This window comes from Anguilla rostrata, chromosome 10, assembly GCF_018555375.3.
Source record: "Anguilla rostrata isolate EN2019 chromosome 10, ASM1855537v3, whole genome shotgun sequence".
Lineage (NCBI taxonomy): Eukaryota > Metazoa > Chordata > Actinopteri > Anguilliformes > Anguillidae > Anguilla > Anguilla rostrata.
In genome coordinates, this window is record NC_057942.1 from 16,827,073 (window position 1) to 16,852,769 (window position 25,697).

General features: G+C 43.3%; 1 protein-coding gene across 1 annotated transcript in view; it reads right to left on the reverse strand.

The window, feature by feature from the left end:
* cacna1ba (calcium channel, voltage-dependent, N type, alpha 1B subunit, a) overlaps nt 1-25,697 on the reverse strand; it is a 186,895-nt gene that overhangs the window by 30,480 nt on the left and 130,718 nt on the right. The window contains 13 exon segments of the mRNA XM_064354484.1: nt 307-457; nt 2,308-2,399; nt 5,075-5,140; nt 6,559-6,675; nt 7,791-7,874; nt 10,476-10,586; nt 11,381-11,545; nt 13,070-13,271; nt 14,646-14,783; nt 15,377-15,537; nt 16,617-16,713; nt 24,382-24,488; nt 25,412-25,471. Of these exon segments, the coding sequence (XP_064210554.1) occupies nt 307-457; nt 2,308-2,399; nt 5,075-5,140; nt 6,559-6,675; nt 7,791-7,874; nt 10,476-10,586; nt 11,381-11,545; nt 13,070-13,271; nt 14,646-14,783; nt 15,377-15,537; nt 16,617-16,713; nt 24,382-24,488; nt 25,412-25,471 (1,551 nt within the window).

Sequence of the window (25,697 nt, forward strand, 5' to 3'; positions counted from 1 at the left end):
CAGTAGCCCTCCTATAGTATTAACATGTAGTGTATGGCCTTCGTCTCTGTCTGGCTCACAAGTGAATACATTAGTGGAGTCTACACACTCAAGCTGAAGTGCTCCTTCTGCTAGGATTCCATAAGTTTCAAGATCTGAAACTGGTGACCCTAAAATTGGGAAGAAAAAATGGGATAAAAAACAGGAAAAGAAAAAAAAAATGACACAAACCAATACTACAGTTTGCTAACAGTTTACGCTGTGCAGTATGTAACACGCACAGTTAGCAAGAAAGACACAGCCTTTTCGGACAAGGCAAGGACTGACCAGGAAGGAGCAGAGGAAGATGAAGGAGACGAAGTAGAAATAGGCGAAGTCATTGCCGCACTCCTTGCCAATGGCGCCCGACCGCTCGTCACAGGCGCGGTGGCTCAGACAGGACAGCATTATCTCATGCCATGCCTCCCCCGTGGCACTCCTGCAGGGAAGAGCAGAGAGACGGGCACACGGTCAGACAAACGGTGACGGAAATGCAGACGGGCACACAGGTAAAAGCCCATAAACAGAGACAGTCACAGCCAGAAACACAGAAAGATGTAGACGGATAAGACAGTTAGTCAGACAGACAGACATGGACAAAAAAAATGGACAAAAACATGCTCAAATATATCCTAAAGCACACCTACCACAAATGCATACATACACAAAGATGCAGACAGAAAAAAACTGGTAAATACAGACAGGCAAAAAAAAACAAAAAAAAACACAGATAAGCATTTAAATGCAGACAGAGAAAAACAAAGGCATTCTTGGAGAGAGAGACAACCTATAGACAAATCTATGGATGGGTATACCTGATCCAGATGAATTGACCATAGATGTATTCAACAACCTTCATAACACATCCAGATGCTGACGACTAGCATGGGGCAGCAGGGCCCATTCTGCATCGCACCCCCCAGCGCTGAGACGCATTTGTGGAAACAAATGTTGACCCCAGGGCAGGTAAGGCACTGTATATCTTGCTCTGATTGGCCCGTAGATGGCTAGATTTGCACTGATTGTTCAGATCATGCATCTCAGCATCCCGAGAAAGCTAGTAAGCTGTCTTGTACCCTATATCATGGCAGCAAGTTTGCTAGACTTGCTGCAAATCTTCTAAACCGTCAGCTAGCTATGTTAGAATGAGCTGCAGTAGCTGGCTAAATACAAGCAGGCAGTCTGGTAGCTATTGCAATACCCAGTGATTATTATATAGTCTCCGAAGTGTTGATGCTTTATCTCCAATAGGCCACGTCTACTCCTAAATTCTGTGGTCCAATTAAACAATCAGCGCAAATGGGAAAGAGAAGTGGCTATGGCCCACACGCATCTGTAGCTAACCAATCACTTCTCCGAGACTCCAATGATCCAAAACGACATTGGTGCATTAGCAACACCTCTACGAAGACAGCAGGTTTTTAGCTAAAGGGGATGTGAACCAGTCCTAACGTGCTGTAAACATGTTCGTCTGACGCGTTTCCTCTGAGCGATTTGTTGCGTTGTCATTGTGGAACATGTCTCAATAAGAAGAATATCTGCCATACACACGGACATGGACATACTGTAGGATAATTAAGCATCTCTGATGTGATGTGAACTGATCACAATGTTTATGTCTCACACATCTTGCCCCAATGTGAAGTTTAGCCCAGAGGAAAATATTCAATAATGACAGATTGGTTGGGCATGGCAAACTCATGTAGAATAGTTAAGCAACCACATTTCGATTTCCTCAATTGGTCCAATTTCTGGATAAAGAGATGGTTGGATCTGGATATAGATTTTGTTTTCCAATGTTACTTTTGACAGATTCCTGTTAAATTTGTAATTTGGATGCTTCAAAGATATAGTTGCATGCGAGCAAACACTTTAACATAAATTCTTTATTAAATTTGTTTCTGCATGGTTGAACATTTTTTTCCACACTCAAAAAGTATTATTAAAAGTTTCTTTTTCAATTTTTGTTTTATTTTTATTTACAGCAAAGGAAAATACACTGAATTGGAACACAAGCTTTTGGACTGACTTGGCATTGTTCCCCAGGCAGTGAATTAAAAGAGCAAGAATTTTCTTTGATGTCACAGACAGAAAACTTATTTCTGAGGATTTTCAAGGAATGGTGCAAGTAATTTATTCCGTCACCTCACATAAACATCGTTCTAGTGTCCTGGGATCAATCCCTTCAGTCATAATTAAGGTTAAAATGCACACAAACTGCCAGGTGATGCCAGGACACCTGCCCGTAAGGAATAGCACGCTGGTAAAGGGCTTGGCTCTGGCTCTTACCTGAACAACAGCATGAGGGCCTGAAGGAAGGTTTGGAAGTTGTTATGGTGATTGATACCCGTATCCTCGTTGAGCTCAATATTACCAAACACCTGAGAGAGAGAGAGAGAGAGAGAGAGAGAGAGATGCAAAAACAGACAAATATGTAGCTACCCTCAACAGCTAGAGAGAAAACAGTGACCTACCCTTGTTAATTGTTAAAAGTATTATTATTGTTATTATTATTATTATTATTATTATTATTATTATTATTATTATTACTACTACAACTACTACTACTACAGTGAGAGACTGGACCAGTGGCAGAGGGAGAATGGTGTGGAGGCGGCCAGCTTGGACCCGCTGAGTTAAAAGCCTGGAACCACAGTGGCGCTTGTGTGTGACAAAGTGAGACCTCCCAGAGGGACCGTGGGCGGAATCGAAATCAGCCTCAGTCACCCATCAATTATTAAAACTGCCCTATGGCCAGGCCCTATCTGGTGACTCCCCGTGTCATTAACACTGTCCTATGGCCAGGCCCTATCTGGTGACTCCCCGTGTCATTAACACTGTCCTATGGCCAGGCCCTATCTGGCGACTCCCTGTGTTATTAACACTGTCCTATGGCCAGGCCCTATCTGGCGACTCCCTGTGTTATTAACACTGTCCTATGGCCAGGCCCTATCTGGCGACTCCCTGTGTTATTAACACTGTCCTATGGCCAGGCCCAATCTGGCGACTCCCTGTGTCATTATCACTGTCCTATGGCCAGGCCCTATCTGGACTCCTGTCATAACACTGTCTATGCAGGCCCAATCTGGCGATCCAGTTATTAACATTGTCCTATGGCCAGGCCCAATCTGGCGACTCCCAGTCTTATTAGCAGTGTCCTATGGCCAGGCCCTATCTGGCGACTCCCTGTGTTATTAGCACTGTCCTATGGCCAGGCCCTATCTGGCAACTCCCTGTGTTATTAACACTGTCCTATGGCCAGGCCCAATCTGGCGACTCCCAGTGTTATTAGCAGTGTCCTATGGCCAGGCCCTATCTGGCAACTCCCCGTGCTATTAGCACTGTCCTATGGCCAGGCCCTATCTGGCGACTCCCTGTGCTATTAGCACTGTCCTATGGCGATGCTAAATGTGGCGCCCATGTTAACGCTTTCATCTCACGCTACACTGTATTAAAAAAAGGCTTCCAACACAGAACAGAGGTCCAGATGGCACGATTGTACAGGTTATCACAATTACTGTCATCACCCTTCATTTGAACTTCATCATGTCTGACATCTTTATAGGGCTGAACGCGAGCCAGTTCCTGGAGCTAAAATGGGATAAAAATCTAAAACGGGAGTTCATAACTATCTTGGCTTTCGGTTGCGTTTTGAAGGGGAGCGGAGTTCGAGGTTTGGAGCTCACACCGTGCCAATTCCTGATTAAATAGCATCCCGAATAACCCGCTTTTCAAATAGCAAAAAAAAAGATGCCATTACCATTGATTTACTGTGCTACGCTAACCTATTGCCAGCGTGCATTGTCACTGTGCATTCAATTCAAGGCTGTGCATGAGCATCCACAAAATTCACCGAGCTGCAGTCAATAAAGAGACACATGCAATCATGTTTCTTGCAATAACGGTCACCTTCTTCAATTAGGATACAGATCTTTGTATAACAAACATTTCCCATTCCTGTATATTCAATAGGAAAATAAAAACCATGCAGGTATATTATGTCTGTAAGGTGTAAACTCTACTATTCGTATACTGTTTGTCTACTGTTCTCCTCACTCTACACACATGCACACAAACACACACACACACACATGACCACCCACCCACATATAATTTCTATCCAGTCATTGGCAATGAAAGTAGCCATAAACCTCCCATTAAGTGTAGTAGTTAAACCTCTTTACCACTTGTATCCAAGGCCTGGCAGAGTTGATATCAATCTGTCACACACGATCACGTACAGCATCACTTATGCACTTTATGTAACAATGCTTACATCACTGCATGCGTCCATACCACTTTCTGTTTTAGACTCACTGTGGCTGATCTCCTTTGATCTGATTAAATAATTTACTGTGCAATTTGTAAGTATTATTCTTAAACAAAGCATCTGACAGTAGCCACTGGACGCCACCAGAAACGCTAGAAACTCTTGTCTCCCTGCATGTGTCAGCAGGGCCTTACATCTCATACAGAATGCTGCTGATGGTCTGTTCTATAACCTGCTGAAGAAGTGCTCGCATGTCGTGTCTCTCTGCATCTCCACCCACTGGTTATCAGTTATAAGTTTGTCAGTTATAATACAATTATTATGACACTAGTCCACGGTGAAACAAGTGGAACTGCACCCTCTCACACACAGTCTGCTATCAAACCTTACACTCCAGCCTGACCACTCGGCTCAAAATGTTTGCCCTTCCTTTCCTCCTCTAGGGAATGCAGCAACCACACCAGCCAGGACAGCAAAGCTGCTGTCTCTCCTCCACTGTCCTGTTTCCTCACCCATTTAAACAGCACCATGGTTCACTAATCCCTGAACAGTAACAATAAACCCTCAAATACATTTGCTACTTAAAACACTACCATATATCCTCAGTATATCTCCCGCTTGCACAACCCATGGACCAAGGTAATAGTGTGATTTATGTCATGATTTATACTACTGGACACAATATAGTTGTTATAATAATAATAATAATAATAATAATAATAATAATAATAATTTCCTTCTGCATCTTCTTCTTCTTTGTATTATTACTATTATTATGACACTCACTTGCATGCCAATTATGGCGTAGATGAAGAAAAGCATGGCGATGAGCAGGCAGACGTAAGGCAGGGCCTGGAAAGAGGGGAGAAAATGTGTTATTAGCGGCTACATAATTGCACATAGGTTTGTATGCCCTTACTTATTCCAGAGGCAGGCAAACTGATCTATGGGGCATATTACTGCTGTATAGTTTCTTAATAGGTATGTATTGCTTTTGCGAGGAAACACATTCATTCTAATTGAACTGCCACCTCTCCTGTGCACTTGCAGCATTTGCTTGCTAACCTCTGGTATTTTCATGTGTCCCAATGGTTGGAAAGGACCAGGAGACAAATGAGGTATGAGTGCAAACATTAGGTTTAGCCTGTGTGCAAACTGTATAATGTTCTAGCCTTTCTTTTTTGAAGATGCTGCATAAACAACATGGCCCTCGCAGAGCAAAGAATGCACAGCCTTTGCCGGAGGTCACGGAGATGATATGCTGTACCCTGGGCACGTGCACAGCGCTACTGCCCTGTAAGACTCTCGGGACTGGGGCCAGCGGGGGTCAGCTGTCTTCTGTTTAATCTGGGTCTGGGCAGGGCTGAAATGGACCAGCATGGTGCCCCGTGCTTCATTTCAGAAATGCTATTATATTAGCCTGTGAAGGCCATGCGGTTTATGTAGCATCATCAAATAAAAATAACAAATGCTAGAGGGCTGAACTGTAACAATACACGCGCGCACCAGATTTCATCTTTGCACTTTACAGCTCTGGGAACAAGGAGAGCCTTTGGGAGGTGAACAATGCCTAGGCCTGCTGTACAGTTAATTTGATCCTAAGGGCTTTAGACTGTATAGAGTTGTGGATAGACATGTTTCACAAGAGAAAGAAATACTCTTAAGAGTTTACTACATATTGTAAAACAAGAGGTGCTCAAGGCAGAAATCACTTATGAAACCATCTTGAAAAATTTTATTTTTATGCTTCTGTTCTGCAAACTCCTGGCCCTCAGCAATGGCCACATTTGCCTGAGGGGACGGTACAAGAAAACCAACAGCTGGAGAGTGTTCCAGCAATGGCAATTTATCCATTCAACTCGTTTCTCTAGTCTATGTAGACACCGCCACGATGGCATTTTCATTCATTAAAGTTGAAATTATGACTTTTCCGTTAAATAAATCTTTTGATGAACAATCAACTAATATTATTTCTACTTAATATTACCACTACAACAATACTACTAGTAGTAGTAGTACTACTACTAATGATGATGATGATGATGATGATGATCATCATCATCATCATCATCATCGTCATCATCATCATTTTTCATTTTTATGATAAGCGTGTCAGCTCTGGTTTGGTTTTAGTTCACATTACTCGTCTGTCCGTCTGTCTTCACTCCAGTCTTTGCCTGCATCTCCTAGTGAAGGGAGAAGGGGCTGTGCTTGCTGGGTGAGAAGGTGTGTGGGGGGGGGGGGAAGGAGCCAAGGTGCTAGCGTCTCACCTTGAAGGACTGGACGAAGGTCCAGAGCAGGATGCGGATGGTGTAGCCCTGCCGCAGCAGCTTGATGAGACGCGCGGCCCGGAACAGCCTCAGGAAACTCAGATTGATCAGTTTGTTCTGCGGGTTGCCGAAAGTGACACATCACTCACCGTCAGGCAATTGCGGGATGCAGATCACATGATCACGCCAAGAAAATGAAACCCACCAATTAGGCTCCAGGATTTTAAAAGCAGTGAGTTTTTTTTTTTTCAGTCATGCAAAGTATGGCGATGCTCTGCTGCATTCATATAAGTTTCTGATCCAACTACAGCACAGTGGATCAGGTGGGCTCTGTTACCCCCAGGAGGTGAGAACTACTTAAGATTTTATAACAAAAACTCTACTCTGTGGAAGCGTCAAATTTCAGGGGGCAGCAGAGAAGGAGTTTGACTTACCGTCTGCAAGGGCAGTCGTTTAGGCAAGGACAGGCACCAGCCAAGAGTGAGTGTGGACATTAAAGAAGGAGAGACAGAAAGAGAAGAAGGGAGAGGGACAGAGAGATATGTAACAAGAAAGGGAGAAGGAGGGAGGAAGAATGGAAGACAAGGAGAGGGAGAGAGAGAATGCGAGAGAGAAAGATGGAGAACGAGAGGAAAACAAGAGCAATCACATGTAGCAGAGAAACCCCAAGAGAGACAGATGCATACACTTTAAACAGTTACAACCTGAAACATATATACAGTAAGACACTGAAACAACAGTCCAAATGTCAACAGAGACTGTAGCACATGGACAAGTAACAGCCACAATGAGTCCAGCATAGGTGTTTGTGATGTGTGACCTAACGTGGGAAGGTAGAATTTCCTAATCCTGCTCAGTACTACAGCAATATTCAGTTGACATATCATATCTGAAATAATGCCCAATTGGTCATTTGCATAGAACATGCAGACTAGCTCCATCCTTTAACTGATTAGAAGTGGAAGGATAATAATGGAGCAGTGATTCTAGGCCCTGATACTTTGTCTTCCTGTTTCCTTGACTTCCTGGTAACTTCCTGGTAACCCCAGCAATCACATCCACCCTCCCTCCTCCTTTTAGTCAACCACAGACTGCCCCTGGTCATCACACTTGTGAGGAGCCTTTATGACGACATCAGCATACTGGCACCCAGCTAAATGGCGTCAGTCTCAGAAAGCATTTGCCACGTGTCGCACTTAATGAACATGCTAGCGAAATGACGCGGTGCTCACGTTAATCTCAGTGACCAAGATGTCGGTTATGCTTCCCAGCACGGTCACAAAGTCAAACCAGTTCCAGGCGTCCTTCAGGTAATTCTGAGAAGAAAAAAAGGAAAAAAAAGTCTTAGTGCTCAACCTGCCTGTTTATCACTAAAAAATATATAGATGTAGTATTTTTCAGAAGAATGATCCAGCTGGTTTGTGGAAGTCTCCTAATGCATGTGCAGAGCTGACAAATCTTCTCTGAGACCTGCAACAGGAGCGGAGGGAGGGGTGTGGGGGTGGGGGTAGGGGGGGGTGGGTGATGGGGGTGAATGCTCTCCTAGCCAGGACAATCTGTCAAGCCATACAGTAATTACAGCACCCCGCTCCACTGTCCCTGGCCATTTGTTTAATGACAGCATCCAACAAGCAGCAGAAGAGCGGTCGCTTTCCCAGTAAGTGATTAAAAGGTCAGGGAAGCTGCTGCATGGGGCAAGCCCATTGTTACAAATGAGAATAAAACTTGTATAAATTAAAGGAAGGGGGGAGCGGAGGAAGAGATGATGAAATGCTCCTTTCTGGGGGCAGATGGTCTGTGTGTGTGCGTGTGTGTGTGTGTATATATATATATATATATATATATATACATACATATATATGTACACACATACTGTATATGTATGAAATTGTATGTGAGTGTCTGCACAGTACGTGTGAGTACGCATGTGAGTTTGTGTGTGTGTGTGCTGTGTGGTGTGTAGCGTGTGCGTGAGTGTGTGCACGCATGCACGTGTGTGTATGTGTGTCTATGCATGGATGTGCACGTAGTACAGTATGCATGCGTGTGTGCGCAAGTGTGTGTGTGCTTGTGCGTGCGTGCATGCTAGTGCGTGTGTGTCTGCACACTGTGCAGTCTCTGTCTGCAGCTCCACATGGCCGCCACATCCATCTCTGCCGCTCACAGGCTCACTGGTCGCAGCTGGGAGGCAAGCTTCTCCCTGAGATTAAGGCAGGCGGTGGATAACGGGATGATGCTATTCGTCACTGGGCTTGGCAGCATGAAGGCGGGTGTGGTTCAGGCAGAAGGAGGCACAGCCTCCTCACCCAAATCCCACGGAGGACCTTCGGAAAAACACCGTGATCGGGGAACCCCGGGTAGATCCCTGAGAGTCTGCTGGGAGCTCTGAACACTGGAAACTGTACGCCGTGTGCTACGCCACAAACAGTTCCAGCCGCAGAGTGTCACACTCAACCGAGCGGCTACAGAAATTATTATTAAAGGAAAAGTTCGCCCCATTTTGTTAAATGCTTAAACTGTTACTAATGTTAACTGGGATTGTAATATTTGCCAAATAAAACTTTATTCAATTTTATAAGCTTCAAATAAAACATTTTTACTATTTTGCTGAGCTCAGAGAAATTGAATTCCTATTGTTTGTTTATTTATCATCTGTAGAGAGTATATGGTATCATGTGACTCTATGATATGATGTGTCACTGTACACATAAAAAATGTTAATTGTGAAATCAACTATAGCACAGTGCATTTTTAACTGGTGCAGAGAGCACTTTTTACATCCATTCTGGTTAATCCTTCTTTGCAAAACAAATGTCATCAGCGATACAATATTCACCTCACAAATTGTTCACACATTGCTTTCAGTTGATAATTGTTGCAGTTCATGGTTCATTGTTTCAAAGTGCAAAAACAAAAACATGGCCAGAACAATGTGTACTGCATCAGGTGTAGGCAAGAGAGGTTGGAGACAAACACAGACATGGGTTGGAGAAGTCCCAGGACAACGTGGTGGCAAAACCCCAGTTTGTCCAGCCACAGTGCAAAATAGTCATAAATCATACAGCTTTATAAATCAAGTCTTTATAGTGGTATATAGTATACCATATATTGCATTTTCATGATGGACACTGGACAGCTCCCAGAAGTTGTGAAAATATTAATACAGAGATTCTTTCTCTGCCTGAAGGCGGACAATATCCAACCATTGCTCAAATATGCAGGTTTCAGGTGTGGAGATTACCTATTTTATTTATATCTTTTTGTTTAACCTTTACTTAACCATGGTAGTCACTCAGAGATTTCAAGTGAGCCCTGGAGTCTACAAGCCTTTGGATTGTGGAAGGAAACCAAAGTACTCAAACATGGAGACAACATGCAAACTCCACGCCAAGAGAATCCGGCCAGCCAGGACTCAGACCCAGAACCTTCTTCCTGAGGCAACAGTGCTAACCACTGTGTTACAACCACTGTGCGACATATGATGAGGCCATAGGTTTTATGGCTTAAAGTTCCATCACTCCTGACCTCAGGGAAAACAGGAAAAATAAATGTGATTTTGAATAAGCTTTGCAAGGATATGGGGGAGCATGTGTGGGCAATCAGTCTGTGGCAGGTGTCTATGCCCGGTCAAACCCCATAAACTCGGCTGCCGAGCGCAATCTCACACACGCTGACACATCACAGCACATTACAAGCTTGGACAGGAAACCAATAGACAATCATCCAGACAATCTTCCCATCAAATACATTGCTAGGTAGCCAGTTTGTAGCATGTGAAAGTTCTAGAAAACCGGTAATATTCCCGCTGGTAAAGACATGCCCCAGAAACTGCAAACTGCAACCACTCTGTCACAGCAGCCTAATACTTTATACTCAATAACTGAAATCTTAGAAAACCGTAAGAACGTGAGACTCACAAGCGGACCAAAAGCGATGATCTTGAGCACACACTCCAGAGAGAAGAGGGCAGTGAAGACGATGTTCAGGTACTTCAGCATGGCTTCGTAGAATGGTGGGGCTCCATGAAACTGGGGAGAGAATGACAGTTGATTGGATGTAGCCTCACAGAAATGTCATTGTCCTGGAGAAAATCAGTGCTGATTGGACTCAAACTCCTCAAGACTTGGGGGGTGGGGGGTGAATTGAAGCTATTTGGATAAGCTCTTATGAAACTCAGGAATTGGAACTCAGAAGACTCAGAACAGATTTGGTGTGTGTCACCTCACAGCATTTCAGTACAGCAGATACTGTACACTACCTGAGGCATGTGTACACACGCATGTGTACACACACACACACACACACACACACACACTCACACACACAGAACTCTTCTCTGCTTTTGTGTCCCATGCAACCAAGGAGCTTTCTCCATTAGGAGCTGTATCAAAGTAAGGAGGGTCAGTAAAGCATGCTAAGCATCGCTCTGAAATTGAGTCTGGTGTTATTTTATATGTGATGGCTGGGGAAGTGCCGGATTGCTGAAAAATAAGTGGACTTTTCCCATAGCAAACTCATCCTCATCACCTATGTAATATTTAACGAGGCGATTCCTCATATTTGGAAGCTGCATTTGAAACAATAACAGGAGGGAACATGAACGCTGAGGGCCAGCGGTCTGGAAATTCGACCTCAGAGAGTCCAGAACATACTCCGGTCACAAGCTGCTGTTTCAGTTTGTATAACAGTGTGTTTCAGGTACATACGTCACACCTGCTGCAAGAACCATCCAAAGTTACGTGAGGTGACTCTGTCTAAGTTTAGTGATGTAACTAGCCCCGCCTCCCCCTCTACACCCATTCTGCGCTGTGAGACCACCAACCTTCATCATCAGCACCACGGTGTTGAGGGCAATCATGGTCAAGATGGAGTACTCAAAGGGCGGAGACACCACAAACTTCCACATGCGGTACTGGAAGGACTGCGTGTTCTTGGGCATGTAGCGGGTCAGGGGCTTGGCGTTGATGGCGAAGTCGATGCACGCTCTCTGCAGATAACACAAAGCCATGCATTTTATGATGTGCTGCAGCTAGCTCAGCCGTTGTGCGTGTGTTTCATCACAAACAATATTATCATCATCATAACCATTATTAATCAATGAACACGATCATCAGCTTTTCAAATAAAAATCACCACCCTCGTCATGCCCGCTAGCTACGATCGCCACCAGTCATCTTCTACACCATTGTTGCCATCTTCATCTGGTGGTTGACAATGGTTAGCTGATCTTCAACAACCAAGGGAGACTTTCCTTTCTACTGTGAAAAGTACTTCCTCAAATGTTGAAAAAAAAATTATCTTAGATCTTCATCTTTGTAAGTTGATTTTACCGGATTTTAATGCAGACAGCAGTTCCCGCTTGCTCACAGGTTCATAACTATGAGCAGAAATGCTGGAAGTCCTCCAAAAAAGAACAGTAAGACGACCTTCGCTGAGAATGTCAACCATTCACACCTCAACTTGTGTGGGAGTAATCAGTAGTACTCCGAACATACTTCATATTTTTCCACCACGACAATATACCAAGGCTTCGATATTTAATGGCCACAAAAAAACAGCAACAAAATTAAAAAGGACAATGACAATGAATATGAATACCTTTGTACCTCGAAGGTCGCTCTCCGACCCACAAGACCCCTGAAATCACCACCCCACACCCAGGTTCCAAGCTGATGACATCTTAATGAATCCATCTGAAGGGAACCGTCTAAATGGACTGTGGGAGATTGATTACTCCCCCTGCGGCTCTGTTCTCTCACCAGTTGGCAGGCTGCGTTGGGTTAGCATATGGAGGGAGAAGATTTATTTTCCACGGGGCTCACTAGGCTCTGCATAATGGTGTCCCCCTGGAAAGCAGGCCCGGCATAGCTCACTGAGCCCGTTTCCGCCGGAGAGAGCAGGAGAGAGGCAGACAGAGATGAGAACAGATCCTGCATTTGTCTGTCTGTCTGTCTGTCCGTCCCAGCTGCTTGCCTGGGAGCACTCGGAACAACGGCGGCCATGGAAACAGAGGCGCGCCTCGCTGGCGCTGTCTGCGCATCTGGACACCTGTGCAGTTCAGTGAGCTGCAGTCTGTGCAGTCTACCAGAGCAGCTTTAGTGTGCACCTCTAAGTCCGCTCTGGAGCAGTCAGCATACGAGGGAACTGTATTGCCTCATGGTTATAATTTTTTGACTAAATTCAATCTATAAATAAGGAAAGGAAATAACATGTTTTCGACTGGATATACTTCTTAATGCCATACTAAATGCATTTGAACTGGAAGACTGACTGATCATGAGGAAATTGATCATCTGATAGGAAGTGCTTAGCTCCGGCAGACGGGAAGTGTGCAAATCATCAGAAAAGAAGTGTACTGAACACAAAAAAAGGAGTGCATGGCTCAACTGACAGGAAGTATACAGATGACCTGACAGGAAACGTGCAGGTCAGCTGACTGGAAGTGCATAGATTATCTGAAAAGAAGAACATATTCTGGTAGATAGAAAAGATAAGGACATCTGCACCACACCTCATTCTTCTCCAGGCTGCATTCAGACAAAGCCTTGTCACCCTGCTCCTGGAAAGTAATGATGATGAGGGCCACGAAGATATTGACGAAGAAGAAGGGGAAGACGACGAAGTAGACCACGTAGAAGATGGACATCTCGATGCGGAACCCAGGGCTGGGTCCCTGGTCCTCGAAGGTCGCATCCACAGAATGCTTCAGGACCCTGGGGGGCAGGGAATCGGACAGACACTTGATATATATTCTTTCATTTCAAAGCATTTTACTGTGAAGGGGAGAAGCCTCATCTCCACAGCCAATAGGTAGCACCCATCGGGAATATGGCAGCCATTTTTCACCAGAAACTCACTGCACATCGGTGCAAGTGCACAGGAGCAGATTAATACTCCACCAATGAAAGGGGCTGAGTCAATGATATGATTGAAAGAGCTATGTGATTTTAATGACAGTGACTCAGAGCCTCAATTAAATATCTCATCTGAAATACAGACAACAATCCTCAGTCTAACAATAGTGGACAGGAAACAGGTAGGTAAACACTTTAGGTAGGGCTCATCACAGTCAACTCCAAAATACAGTATTACGACTCTCAGCACAGCCTCATCTACCCAGGTTCTGAAGAATATATTGGACTGACTCAGGCCATAACTAAAGGAGATACCACCCCATCATTTTTACATATCACGTACCACTGAATTATTTAATGCCGTACTTAATTTAATGATATTTTTGAGGATGGAGAGACGGCTAACGGGAGACATGAAGAATTATGGACTGCAGGGAAATTGCCCTCTCTCTCTCTGGTATGCTGACATGATAAGCCTGGGTACTCAGCTGAAATAAGATATATATCAAAGCCAATTAGAGGTCAGCATTGCACGCTCTCTTGGAAATCTCAGAAATGCACCTCCACACCCTGCTGCTCATAAAGACACACTAAACCACAACATCCATATTCCGATATGCGGAGCCTCAGTTTATTCTGTTATTAAATATCAAGGAGGAACTCAAAAGGAACTTCAGAGAGATGGCGCTTCAAACAGACTGACGGTAATGGCCGGGGATCAGAGGAAACAGAATAAAAGGAAGCACAGGTCACATGGGGGAAGGGCAAGGATCACAACGATGGGGGGTGCTCAGCAATGGCCACGTCTAATGACTGCATCTCACCACGGCAACGGTGCGGACATTCGACAGGTCCGTCCCTTGCTTTACGCTTAAAACTGAGAAGATCAATAAAATAAAACCAAAGATCCATCGTAACACAGCTTGACCACAGCCAGTGCTGAATTTTTTGATTTTAGTGTTCTTATCTAATCTCATTTTTTACAGACTATATAATTTCCCAAAGTGGCATTTAAAAATGGCAGACAGAGAAGACAGTGAGGACAAAACAGGTTAATAAACTGAGATCAGTTTTGACATTGTCCTGTCCTTGCAAAAAAAATTCACATATGGGACTATAACAAACTTTCATAACTTAGATTTTAATGGTGCCTGGCAGCCTTTTGTACTCTTCCCCTGTCCATATGCACACACACTTGTGCACACGCACGCTCGCACACACACACGCACTTACGTGGGCCAGCCCTCCCCGGTGGACACAGTGAAGAGGGTGAGGAAGGCCCAAAGCACGTTGTCGTAGTGAAACTCATATTTCTTCCACTCGCGCGGCTGGGCGGTCACCTCATCTGTATCGTAGTCCAGGAACTGACCCCTGAACAAGAAGAAAGGATGGAAGGAGAAAGAAGAAGGGGACAAGAAGAAAAGAGAAAGTGTCTTCATGTGTGGGCTACAGCATGCTTCCTCAATTTGGGAAGTAAACCACAAAAACCACAGCATGTATGGGTTTAATCCTTCAGCAATAATATTTCTGTTCTCAGAAATATAGCGTTTACTTTGCAATACGCCGTTACAAATGACAGCATTTATCTTCCAGCGCAAACTAAACGCCTTCATAAGTAGACGCTAATGACATTAAAGCATAGTCACATAAATATCAATGGAAAGATGCGCATACAAACAGACAGATAAAACAGCTGTCAGCCATACAGGGCAGCAGACCGTGAATGACACCGGGGACTGATCTGCAGAAGCTGAACGCGTCAGTTGGCGAAAGCCAGGATCTAGTTTGCGCAGCTGGAGTCTGATCTGCACAGGGGAGGTCGCATCAGCACAGCGAGAGTGTGGCACGTGTCGCTAAATTATGATCTGCGCAATCAGGGGCCAGATCTGTACAGCTGGGGGGCACAGACCTCCACAGGTTATCTGTACTGTACAGCCAGGCTAAGGGCAAGTGGTTGACTATACCTGCAGTCCTTCTCTAGCCCCTTGGACTCATCGGTGCAGTAGAAGAACTTGCCCTTGAAAAGCTGCACAGCGATGACGGCGAAGATGAACATGAAGAGGATGTAGACAATGAGGATGTTGAGCACGTTCTTCAGGGAGTTCACCACACAGTCAAACACAGCCTGAGGACACACACAGATATACACACATAAAGACACTCGCGTTAAAAACACAACAATGGATTATTATTGTCACATAGAAATAAATGCACTTTTTTTCTGCAATACCACATACCTGTTTTAATCTGTATTTTTTCAAATCACACCATAGTCTTCAGCAGCACTGTGCCATGTCACTAAATTATGAAGATTATGGCTTTATGTGCTCAAGATGGCTAGAGCTGAAGCATGACCATAATGTCAGTCTAGAAACAGAGTGATTATAGTGCTTCAAGTTTGGGCGGAGTGAAGTGATTGTACCTTGAGTTTGGGAAGAGAGATATGACAGTACTTGAGGTGAGTTGACCATACCTTTATTTAAGGCCAAAAGTGTTCACAGTGCTTTAATATTGGACACAGAGAGGAGGCGACTGCATTTAAGGTTTTGGCACAGAGAGGTGGCCATGCTTAAAAGAGAATTGACAGTATCTAATGTTTTCCCAGAGAGAGGAGACATATCTGTTTTGCCTGAGAGAGGGGGCCATTATTTGGCAAAGAGGTTCAGTTACTTGCCTTAGTTTGGGCAGAAGAGATTGACCATATCTTGTTTTGGTCAAGAGGACTGTACCTGAGGTTTGGGCAGATGAAGGTAGGTTACATACCTCATTTGGGAGAGAGTGCTACTAAGTTTTGCAGACAGAGGTGAGGTGACATACCTTAAGTTTGGGCAGAGAGAGCTGACCATATCTGATGTTTTGGCAGAGAAAGGTGACCATATCACAGGCTTTGGCAGATAGAGGTGAGGTTACATACCTTCATTTTGGGCAAAGAGAGATAACCATACCTAATGTTTTGGCAAAAAATGTCACCATACCAAAGGTTTTGGCAGAGAGAGGTGACCATACCTAAAGTTTTGGCAGACAAAGGAGAGGTGACGCACCTTAAGTTTGGACAGAGAGAGGTGTCCATATCTAAAGTTTTGGCAGAGAGAGGTGACCATACCTTAAGTTTGGGCAGACAGAGCTGAGGTGCCCTACCTTGAGCTTGGACAGACAGGTGAGGTGACATACCTTTAGCTTGCACAGACAGGTGAGGTGACGTACCTTAAGTTTGGGCAGACGCTTTATGGTTTTAAGAGGCCGCAGCACACGCAGTACTCTCAGGGACTTTATGGTGCTGATGTCCTTGCCTTTGGTCCCTCTGCATAGATCAGAAAAAGGGTTAATTCCCACACAAACACATACACACATACATGATTTATTCACTGTAGAGGAACTGCCTGCGTCAGTATGATTTACTTAGCCAAAGTGGGACTACTGAAAAATAAAGCTGTGTAATGTTTAAAGGACTTACAATGATTCTCTGAAAAATTATAGCCATGAAGCATAACATATTTATTGATACAGAAACCTTGGGCAAAGTGAACTGGGGGCAAGTGATTTTACTGGAATTTACATCCAATTTTTGAAAATTATTTAAAATGTCTGAAACCTGTCTGTAGGGGATGATGCGTGAACAGCTGGGCATTTCCTTTAGCCAAGTTTTTCCACACAGATTTAAGTTCTTAGACCAGCTGCAGGTTGAGTTTCATTATTTTCATTAGGGGAGAGACATTAGTGGAACGGTAAAAACTATTTTATTAAGCAGGACGCACAGGACTCGTGCTAAAACATGCTGGCTTTGCTAAACAAACCCTAAACCAGATTGAGTGTGGCCATAACTTAAATGTAATTTTAATGTAAGCTTCAAGCAATTGGGAAGTCTAAGCTATTTGTATACATTAAGTGTTTCAAGCACCATTTAACCTGACCCTTAAATCCATTGGCAAGAAGAGGTCCACACACAAAGGATTTCTAGAGTACAATCCCTTGACAGGTTAACTTACACTTAAATTAATATTGCATTTGAAACTGCATTTCCCAAAAGTCCAACACCAAAACAGAAACCCCCACCCCCCACTCCAGGCTGTAAATTGATTAGTAATCTCACAACAGCACATGCCACTTCAGAACATTCCATTGTGTGGGTCATGTAATTGTGATTTACATGAGCTAGCTGAGAATATTTCCACAGTTTAGCACATGCACAATACATTTATTGGGTTATTCTACAGAAACAAAAGGCTTTTTTCTGTTTTTTCTAATCCATGCATAGGTAAGGAAAAAGTACAATACAGTGCACCCAGTTTCTGTAGAATAACATGCGATAATCAATAGAAGCTCAAAAAAGAAACTCTTATGCACAGTTTAGAGTTTCTTTTTAGGAACCACTGCTGTTCTCGGAAACAGATCCTTGATAATAAGTGACAAAGCTGGGGTGGAACTGGGAGACGCTGAAACAGAAAATACAATGCATGTCAGGGTGTGCTTTGGCTGATGCCGAAATTAGAGGAAACAGGAAATGGTCTGATTTTGATTCTGTGCAATGAGCAAATGAAAGAAAAATCTTAAAATCCCGTATTTCCTGAGCATTTTCATAAATGCTAGCTTCTTACAGACGACTAAAAATACCCCCAAAAAGAAGATCCTCTCAAATGCTATTTCAGGGTCACATCTATTGAAACCTGTCTCAGCATATGTAAGACCCTGCCAGATCAGCAGCACTCTAAACTAAGTCTTATGAATTGGTATTATCCTGAATATTATTTTTTATGGACGTACAGTCAAAGAGTCAAAGTGAGGACAGGGCCAAGAAACCTAAAAAAGCAAGATTTGATTTGACATGATTTGATTATTAAAGGGCTGGCCATGCGTTTGGCAAGCCCTGCTGTCATACTGACAGTTATTTACAGGATTGCGAATGTGAGAGCGGAACTGTGTTCTGAATTCAACGGCAGTGTCAGTCAGAGAAAATCATAGTTGGCTGCCTGTATGGGAGGAGTTGTACCCTTCAAATATTTCCCAATGAAAATTTGGCAATCAAGACAGGTTTGATTCCCAAATGGATTTCTTACAACTACTGCCACACTCATGAGGTAGGTAACTGAATCTCAACTGCAGGACTACATATCCCATTGATTCTAAGGATGACATTTGTATGTGACACTTCTATGAGACATTATGTGTTGTTTTTAACACATCTGTTTTGAGAGAGCACTGTTTTAAAAATACTTGCAACATAAGTTTACCTAAGAAGTAATTAGAAGGAAAAATTATATAGAAAACATAAAATTAAGAGTTGAAATGCTTTGCGTATTGTAAAAGGTGTACTTGCTTAAATATGCCACTGAGGGTTAGGAGTGGGACAGCACCCCCAAAGGGAAGGGCTGAATCACACCATTTGGAGCCATTTATGTCATTTCCTTGACTGCAGTGCACCTGTGCTGACCAGCGAGGCTACATATTATCACGCCGTGGTTACTTCCCCCCCATCCGCCCCGCCCCCCGGCCCTTCTCTGGATGGCAGGGCCGGTTGTACACGGACGCACAGGCATGCATGTCTCATGCTCCGGTACACGTTAGTCTGGCATGCTGTCACAGCTCAGTAGGACCTGTGGTTAATACTGAGGAAATACACAATGGGCAGAAATTCTGACAGCTTTCGCAAGAAGGCCCTTGATTAGCCTGAGGAGGGCATGGGAAGAGACAAGGGCCTCTGCTAAAACTGTCCAGGCTGTTCCCTCAGAAGCTGAGAGGTATCTGGGAAATCAGAAAAGTTCTCATTCTAAACAGATAAAAAGCATAGCTTAAGACTTATCAAGGAGTGTTTTTTGTTTGTTCTCTTCAAGAAAAATCAAAACAGTGATTTCACCATCAGCTCTGGATTGTTCTGCTGTGGTTATAGGTTAACTAGGGCATTTCTTTAAAGAGCTTTGGATGTTTCAGCACCCTATTGTATCCTTGAAAATTTTTTAAATTCATTTGTTTTAATTTGATGCGATTAGCTGCTCTCTGCCTCTTTGGAGAAGCCGAGATGAACAAGAGACTAACAAACTTTGAGGCCAGGAATGAGAGTTTGTTGCTTATGTTTTTTTTTTTAACTCATCACTGTTTCTTCTTCTCCTTTATGAATGAGGTTCTGTTGGGGTCTGTAACAAGAAGTTAATATTGTGAATTGGGGAATCGGCTCAGTTTTGTGAGTACCCTGGATGTTTTACTGAGTGAAATCAGGATCCAGAAAGAGGAGGGCATCTATTGAAAGCTCTCAGAATGACTGTGACACTCTGGTGGCTTCTGACTGGTACAGAAGACAGATCAAATGAAAGGTCAAGAGACAAAACTTCTGCCCTGGCTAGGAAAGGGCGGGGTTAAGAGGGGTTGAGGTTGGGGGGAGGAGTTGGGGTAGGGTTTTGGGATGTTATAAAGTTTTCTCTGAGAGAACAGAGAGAAAGGAGGGGGATCCCCACCTTGTGACGTTTTGTTGCGATCTAATGAAGGAAAGCAATGATTAAAAAACAAAAAAAAAACAAGACATTACGGCTGCTTCACATACACAAAATAAAGCAAAACAAAACAGTTTTACATAAAATACATTAAGAATATCGCTTTTATATAATGTTGACATTTCTGCATGGACTATAAAATAGCCTACACTATTCTGCATAAAGAATACGCATCAACAAACTGCTATTTCCAACACAGGAGACAAATCAAATGAAATATGATTAATAAGTGCAGAGAATGGCAACAATGACTATGATGTATCAGACAGGTCAAAAATTAATATTCGACTGAAAAAGCTTTAAAGTCTATGAAGAGTACCAATGGGAAAACTGAAACAGAAAAAGGCTGCTTCTGGGAGAAGTCCAGATGCTATTTCTGATGTCAGTTGGTTTGATGGGCGCTCTGCACTGACAGATCTCTCAGAAGTGGAAATCATTTCTGTGGCAGCTATCAGACAAGTGACAAGAGAGGGAGGAGTCTGATGTCATGTCTATAAACCACAGACAGGAGCCACAGACAGGCTTTCCGACTGAGAAGAATGGGAGCCACTTCAACAGCGTGACTTTCAAGGTCGAGCTCTGAAATCCGCGGGGTCTGGAGGGCGGGGATCGTCTGCATAGACGTCACACGCCTCAGGCCCTCCCCTTGCCCAGGCCACAGGCCGTACTGCACATCTGACAGGGCCTGGAAATGTGCAGTTAAGCGCTTGGGCGCGTTGAACTGCCAGGGCGTGGTCAATGCATCAGAGCAACTGGTTTTGACTGGCAGAACGCAGCCAATGCATCAGCGTCCCCTGGAATGGCCAGAAAGGCGTGGTCAATGCATTGATATGACCAGGTCTGGCGAGGAGCTTGCAGCCAATGCATATGAACTACCAGGTCTGACCAGCAGGGCACAGATAAATGCATGTGACCCCTCGGTACACAGCACGCCAAGGATTCAAACCCACCCCACTGCGGTTTGATCTTAACTTTGACTAACAAATGTGAAATTATACTTTATATTACTCTACATATCTATATAAGCTGTGTGTTTTGTGTTAAAATTGTTTTAAGTACTTTTCTGTCACTTACACAGAATCATGAGTCCAGAGGTTTGCTGGAACATGGAAACAAAAGAAAGTTGTGTAAGTAACAATAAAACTGTCACCTGTACTGATAGTTTGTTATTCAAGGTTACTCAAGGTTAAGAACAAACCACAGTCCAATGGGACTGAATCAGGGGACCTGGCTCTGAAAGATGGAGAACGATGGAGAACGATACACTCTCTCTTCTCCACAGAAGAGTCCACTGTGTCTGTCAGTCTGCTACAATACAACACATTGAGACTGAAAGCGCTTTGTAGCTCTGATGCTACATCAGTTTTCTGTGCAAATTCTGTTTTGCTCTTCGTTCAGCTGTAATAAGCAAACACCCTTTCTTGGACATTCATTGAGCAAACATAGCCTTGCAATGCTAAACATTTCTACCATATTATTTCTGTTCCTTTCTGAAATAACATCCAAATACTGATAACTCATTTGCACACTATGTGCCAGTAACATCAACAGAAGTAAGAACAATAAACATTATTATTATTATTATTCACATTTTGAATACAATCTACAACATTTTTAATTCAAAGGTGATCTTGAAACTGAATAAAATAAGTTCATCTGAAGGGGTACGTTCACATGTAAAAAATTACCATTAATTGTTTTGAATCAGAAGATAAAGTCTAAAGGCTCGATTGCAGCGTTGCAGGAATAGGCGTTCAAACCTCAGGTTTCTGAACTGGATAGCAGCTGAAAGAGCCGCTCCTAGTCTATGAGATCAGAAGCGGCTCTTCCAGTTCTGATATAGTTCTGCGATCGACTCCAAGTGTTTTTACCTATCTAAACAAGGAAAAGTTTGAAGGTTAACCGTGAAGACTGTGGAGAAAACTGTTGCTGCGAAAATAACCACTGCTTATATAAACCGATGCTGTTTCATCGGGCATACACGCAAACAGACACTGCTTGCTGAAACCAACATACTTCAGATAAAATCCAGATAAAATCCAACATCTGAAAAAATCCAGATAAAAATCCAACACCAGATAAAATCCAGGAGGGGAATGTGCATTCCCTTCCGAGCAGTTTGACTGCAGGAGACCTTGTGTAAAAGCCCCTCCTGGTGATCTTATGGTAAACCAGCGCTGGGCAAAGACACATGTCCCCCTCGGTGAAGAGGAGGCGAGGTGACGAAACTGGCGTATGGTGACGACGGAGTGACAAACAGACTGGCGGTTAGCGGAAGACGAAGAGCTGAGAATGGAACTGCGTGGCACACGGCATGCTGCACTACTGATCTATAGGCCGAGCATAGGCCCCGATGACTCACACAGGGAGAGAGAGAGAGAGACAGAGAGAGTGAGAGACAGGCGGAAAGAAAGGCTGAGACAGAGACAGAGACAGAGAAGCAGGCAAAAGGACAGAGAGCAGGAAAGCATTACCCCATGAAGCTCCTGTAAGCGGTCCCAGGCCGAGGAAAGGAGAGGAAGAGTTAGAATAAATAACAGAAAGTGCAAACCTATAGACACGCGCGCACACACAAATATGCACGTTTGCTTGCGCACACACACACACACACACGTACATACACACACACGCACACGTACACACACGAATATACACAAACACACGTATACGAAAACACACCGACAATGATGGACAGACACACACACACATATGCACGCAAATATACAGGCACGGACAAACACACACAAGCGTACCCACACGCTAATAAGCAAGCAAATCCATATTGTAAGGCAATGAAAGGATCTGTCTTTGAAAGTTGTTATAATTCACACTCTCTTCTTGTCAGTCATGCTCCTCCTTGAGTGCACCTGACCATGATTCCAGCTTGCAGGTGCACGAAAAAGACGGAGTATGACTGACGGGAGTTGGGTACATTGTTCTACAAAACAGTGTACTAATTCTGAAGGGTAGCTAGCTCAGTGTCTGCTTTGTCAAAGTATCCAAATGCCTGTTTTGACCCTGTTCTGTGTGACTACCTGAACATTGTCTTTTTACTGTTCTTTACCCCTTTTTGCTGTATGTGATGGTGGTAACTGGCATAGCTGCCTGACCAGAAGATATGAATATTTTTGTTCAGGCAGGTGCTCCATTTTTTTTTCCTAATGTTTTTTATGGTTTGTTCTGTTTTTCCCTCCTTCTGTTTCAAAATAAAAGTTTTGAGTGACACACCGTGGGAAACATCTTCTGTGCTGTTACTGTAATCATTGTACTCCTTAAACATAGACAGACAAACACACAAGAGTGCCCTCCTATACACACATACAAGCCTGCTGAAATGTAAACATGTACATACACACACACACACACACACACAAATAGTAATATCTCAGTGAAATGGGCACATACACATGTGCACTCACAAGTGCGTGCACAGACACACGCACATGCACAAACACACACGATCACACACAAGCGCACACACACACACACACACACACACACACACATAAAAAGAATTATTCATAAGCTGTAAGGTTAGTGCCACATGCTCTGTGCTTTCAGTAGTACACACTCTTTCAGAGACACTGCACTAAATATCACATATAAAAAAACAAGAAGTGAGCTTTCAAGAATTCCCTGACAGAGCCTCCCTCTGTCAGTGCACTGAAGTGAAAATATACACAAAAACCAAGCAGCAGTTCTTTCTAGGTGGTAGGCTGAAACTTCTTGCAGAAAGCAGACAGACACTTCATAACGATTTCATTTTTCTTTCAATATGTAATAAAAATGATTTAAGGATGTCAGACCAAGTAAGCGCGCACAATACAAATTTTCATGAGCACATGTATAACACTTTATTACACGTTGCACTTTCCTTATTGATAAACACTAAATACAATGTTTTCTCTGAATCCAAAAGGAACATTAATATTGGATTTCATTACTGAAAAGAGCCCTGAGACCACACAGCTCAGAGACCATACAGCTCAGTTTCAGCGCATCAAAGAGATAACATGCACAGAAAATCTTCACAGAATTACTCTGCTTTGGATTTCTGCCAATGATCAAAGTCTACAATTTCAGTCTCTAAAAACGGCGCACAATTATTACAGAACAAAGTGAAGTCACGCCGAAAAAGCAAACACCCTGATCTAAACTGGCTCGTGTTCACTCTCCATTTTGCTTTTGGGAGAACAGCACACACGAGAGAAGATCTGACAGCGGCAGACAGATCGTCTTACGAGCGCTGGATTCGCATTCTATCAGACACACTACTAACCCTTTATGGGGCCGTTTGACAGTCGGCCTCCCTTGCCAACATAAATCACGGTTATTCTCGAGTCTGCTTTGTCATATTGCTCAACGTTCGTTGACTAAAATACATAAAAAGAAAAGGAACAAGACAAAGAAGCAGAAGACTATTAAGAGAACAAAGTAGAGTGAGAAGAAAAATGAGAGGAATAAGTCAAAAGGAGAGTAACACTTACGAAAAGGCGAACGCCACCAGCGCTCCACTGACCACGATAAAGTCAAGAATATTCCAGAGGTCTCTGAAGTAGGCACCAGGATGGAGCAGCAGGCCCAGGTCCACCATCTTAGGGAGAAAAGAGAGCGCCAGTATTCACTACACAGTAAAGTGCCCAGTGTTAATACAACTCTAACAGAGTACATATGAGTCCAATAGGGAACATCTGTACTCTGTAAGAGTTTATTTAACACTGAACATTTTGCTGTGGACTTCAAGGCTTAACGCAATTTTATCAAAACAGCCAAACCACATAAAAGGACAGTTCCCAGGATCAAATCAAGATACGCAATCCACTTTAACAGAAAGTTCCATTCAACAAGAAGACTCACAGACTTTTCCAGATGAATCCAGCACCATATTACACAAAAGTATTTTGTAAGATTACTTTTTATTGAATCCAGGAGAAAGTCATTTTGTTAAAATGCGGTGGCTGAATTAATTTTGGAAGGTCGGATATTGCTTTATTGAATAGCACATTCACTTCTGTTGCCAGATCGATGTGATCAATGCAAGATTGTACGGGTTGTTTTCCACAATTTATCAGTTGCAATGGCCTGCTTCTTCAGCTACGATGAGAATGATACATGGAGAAGGAATTGGAAGTGAACCAGTGTTGCATCATTGCATGAAAGCACATTTTTTTTTACATGAGAAGTTTTGTGAAGCTGTGAGACAGAGAAGGCCAGTAATGAGCACGAGAGCTTGGTTTCAAGAAATGTTCAAAGGCTCAATGACTTCAGCTGTGGAAAATATGATTAAACCCACTGAATTTGTTAAATCTATTGTAATTTTAAGGTGCTTTCGTCTATGGTAACTTTCACACAAAAAAGGTCACAGAGTTATGAATGCCTGCAGGAGCTTACAAAGACAATCAAATTAATGTTATACTAATGCAGTCAGCACCTCTCAACAATGTGGGTAAAATAGCCGGTCTTAATCTGGCAGTAATTTAAGAAAATATGCTCAGTTTGCAGAAGACAAAGCTTTACCTTAATCACCATCTCAAAGGTGAAAACGCCCGTGAAGACATAATCCAAGTACTTGAGCACCTGAAAATAATACAGTGTGAAAAAGAAACGGAAACCGTTAATGATGAAATTTAATTTCCCTCAGCCTGCAGCATGCTTCATAAATGGTCAATTTGACCCTCACTTAGCGAGAACCACTTGGAGAACAACATTAATTATTGTAAGCACAGCCAAAGGAGGGAGCAGAAGGGATCATAACAGACATGCCTGCCTGTTCCACACACACACACACACACACACACTCTAC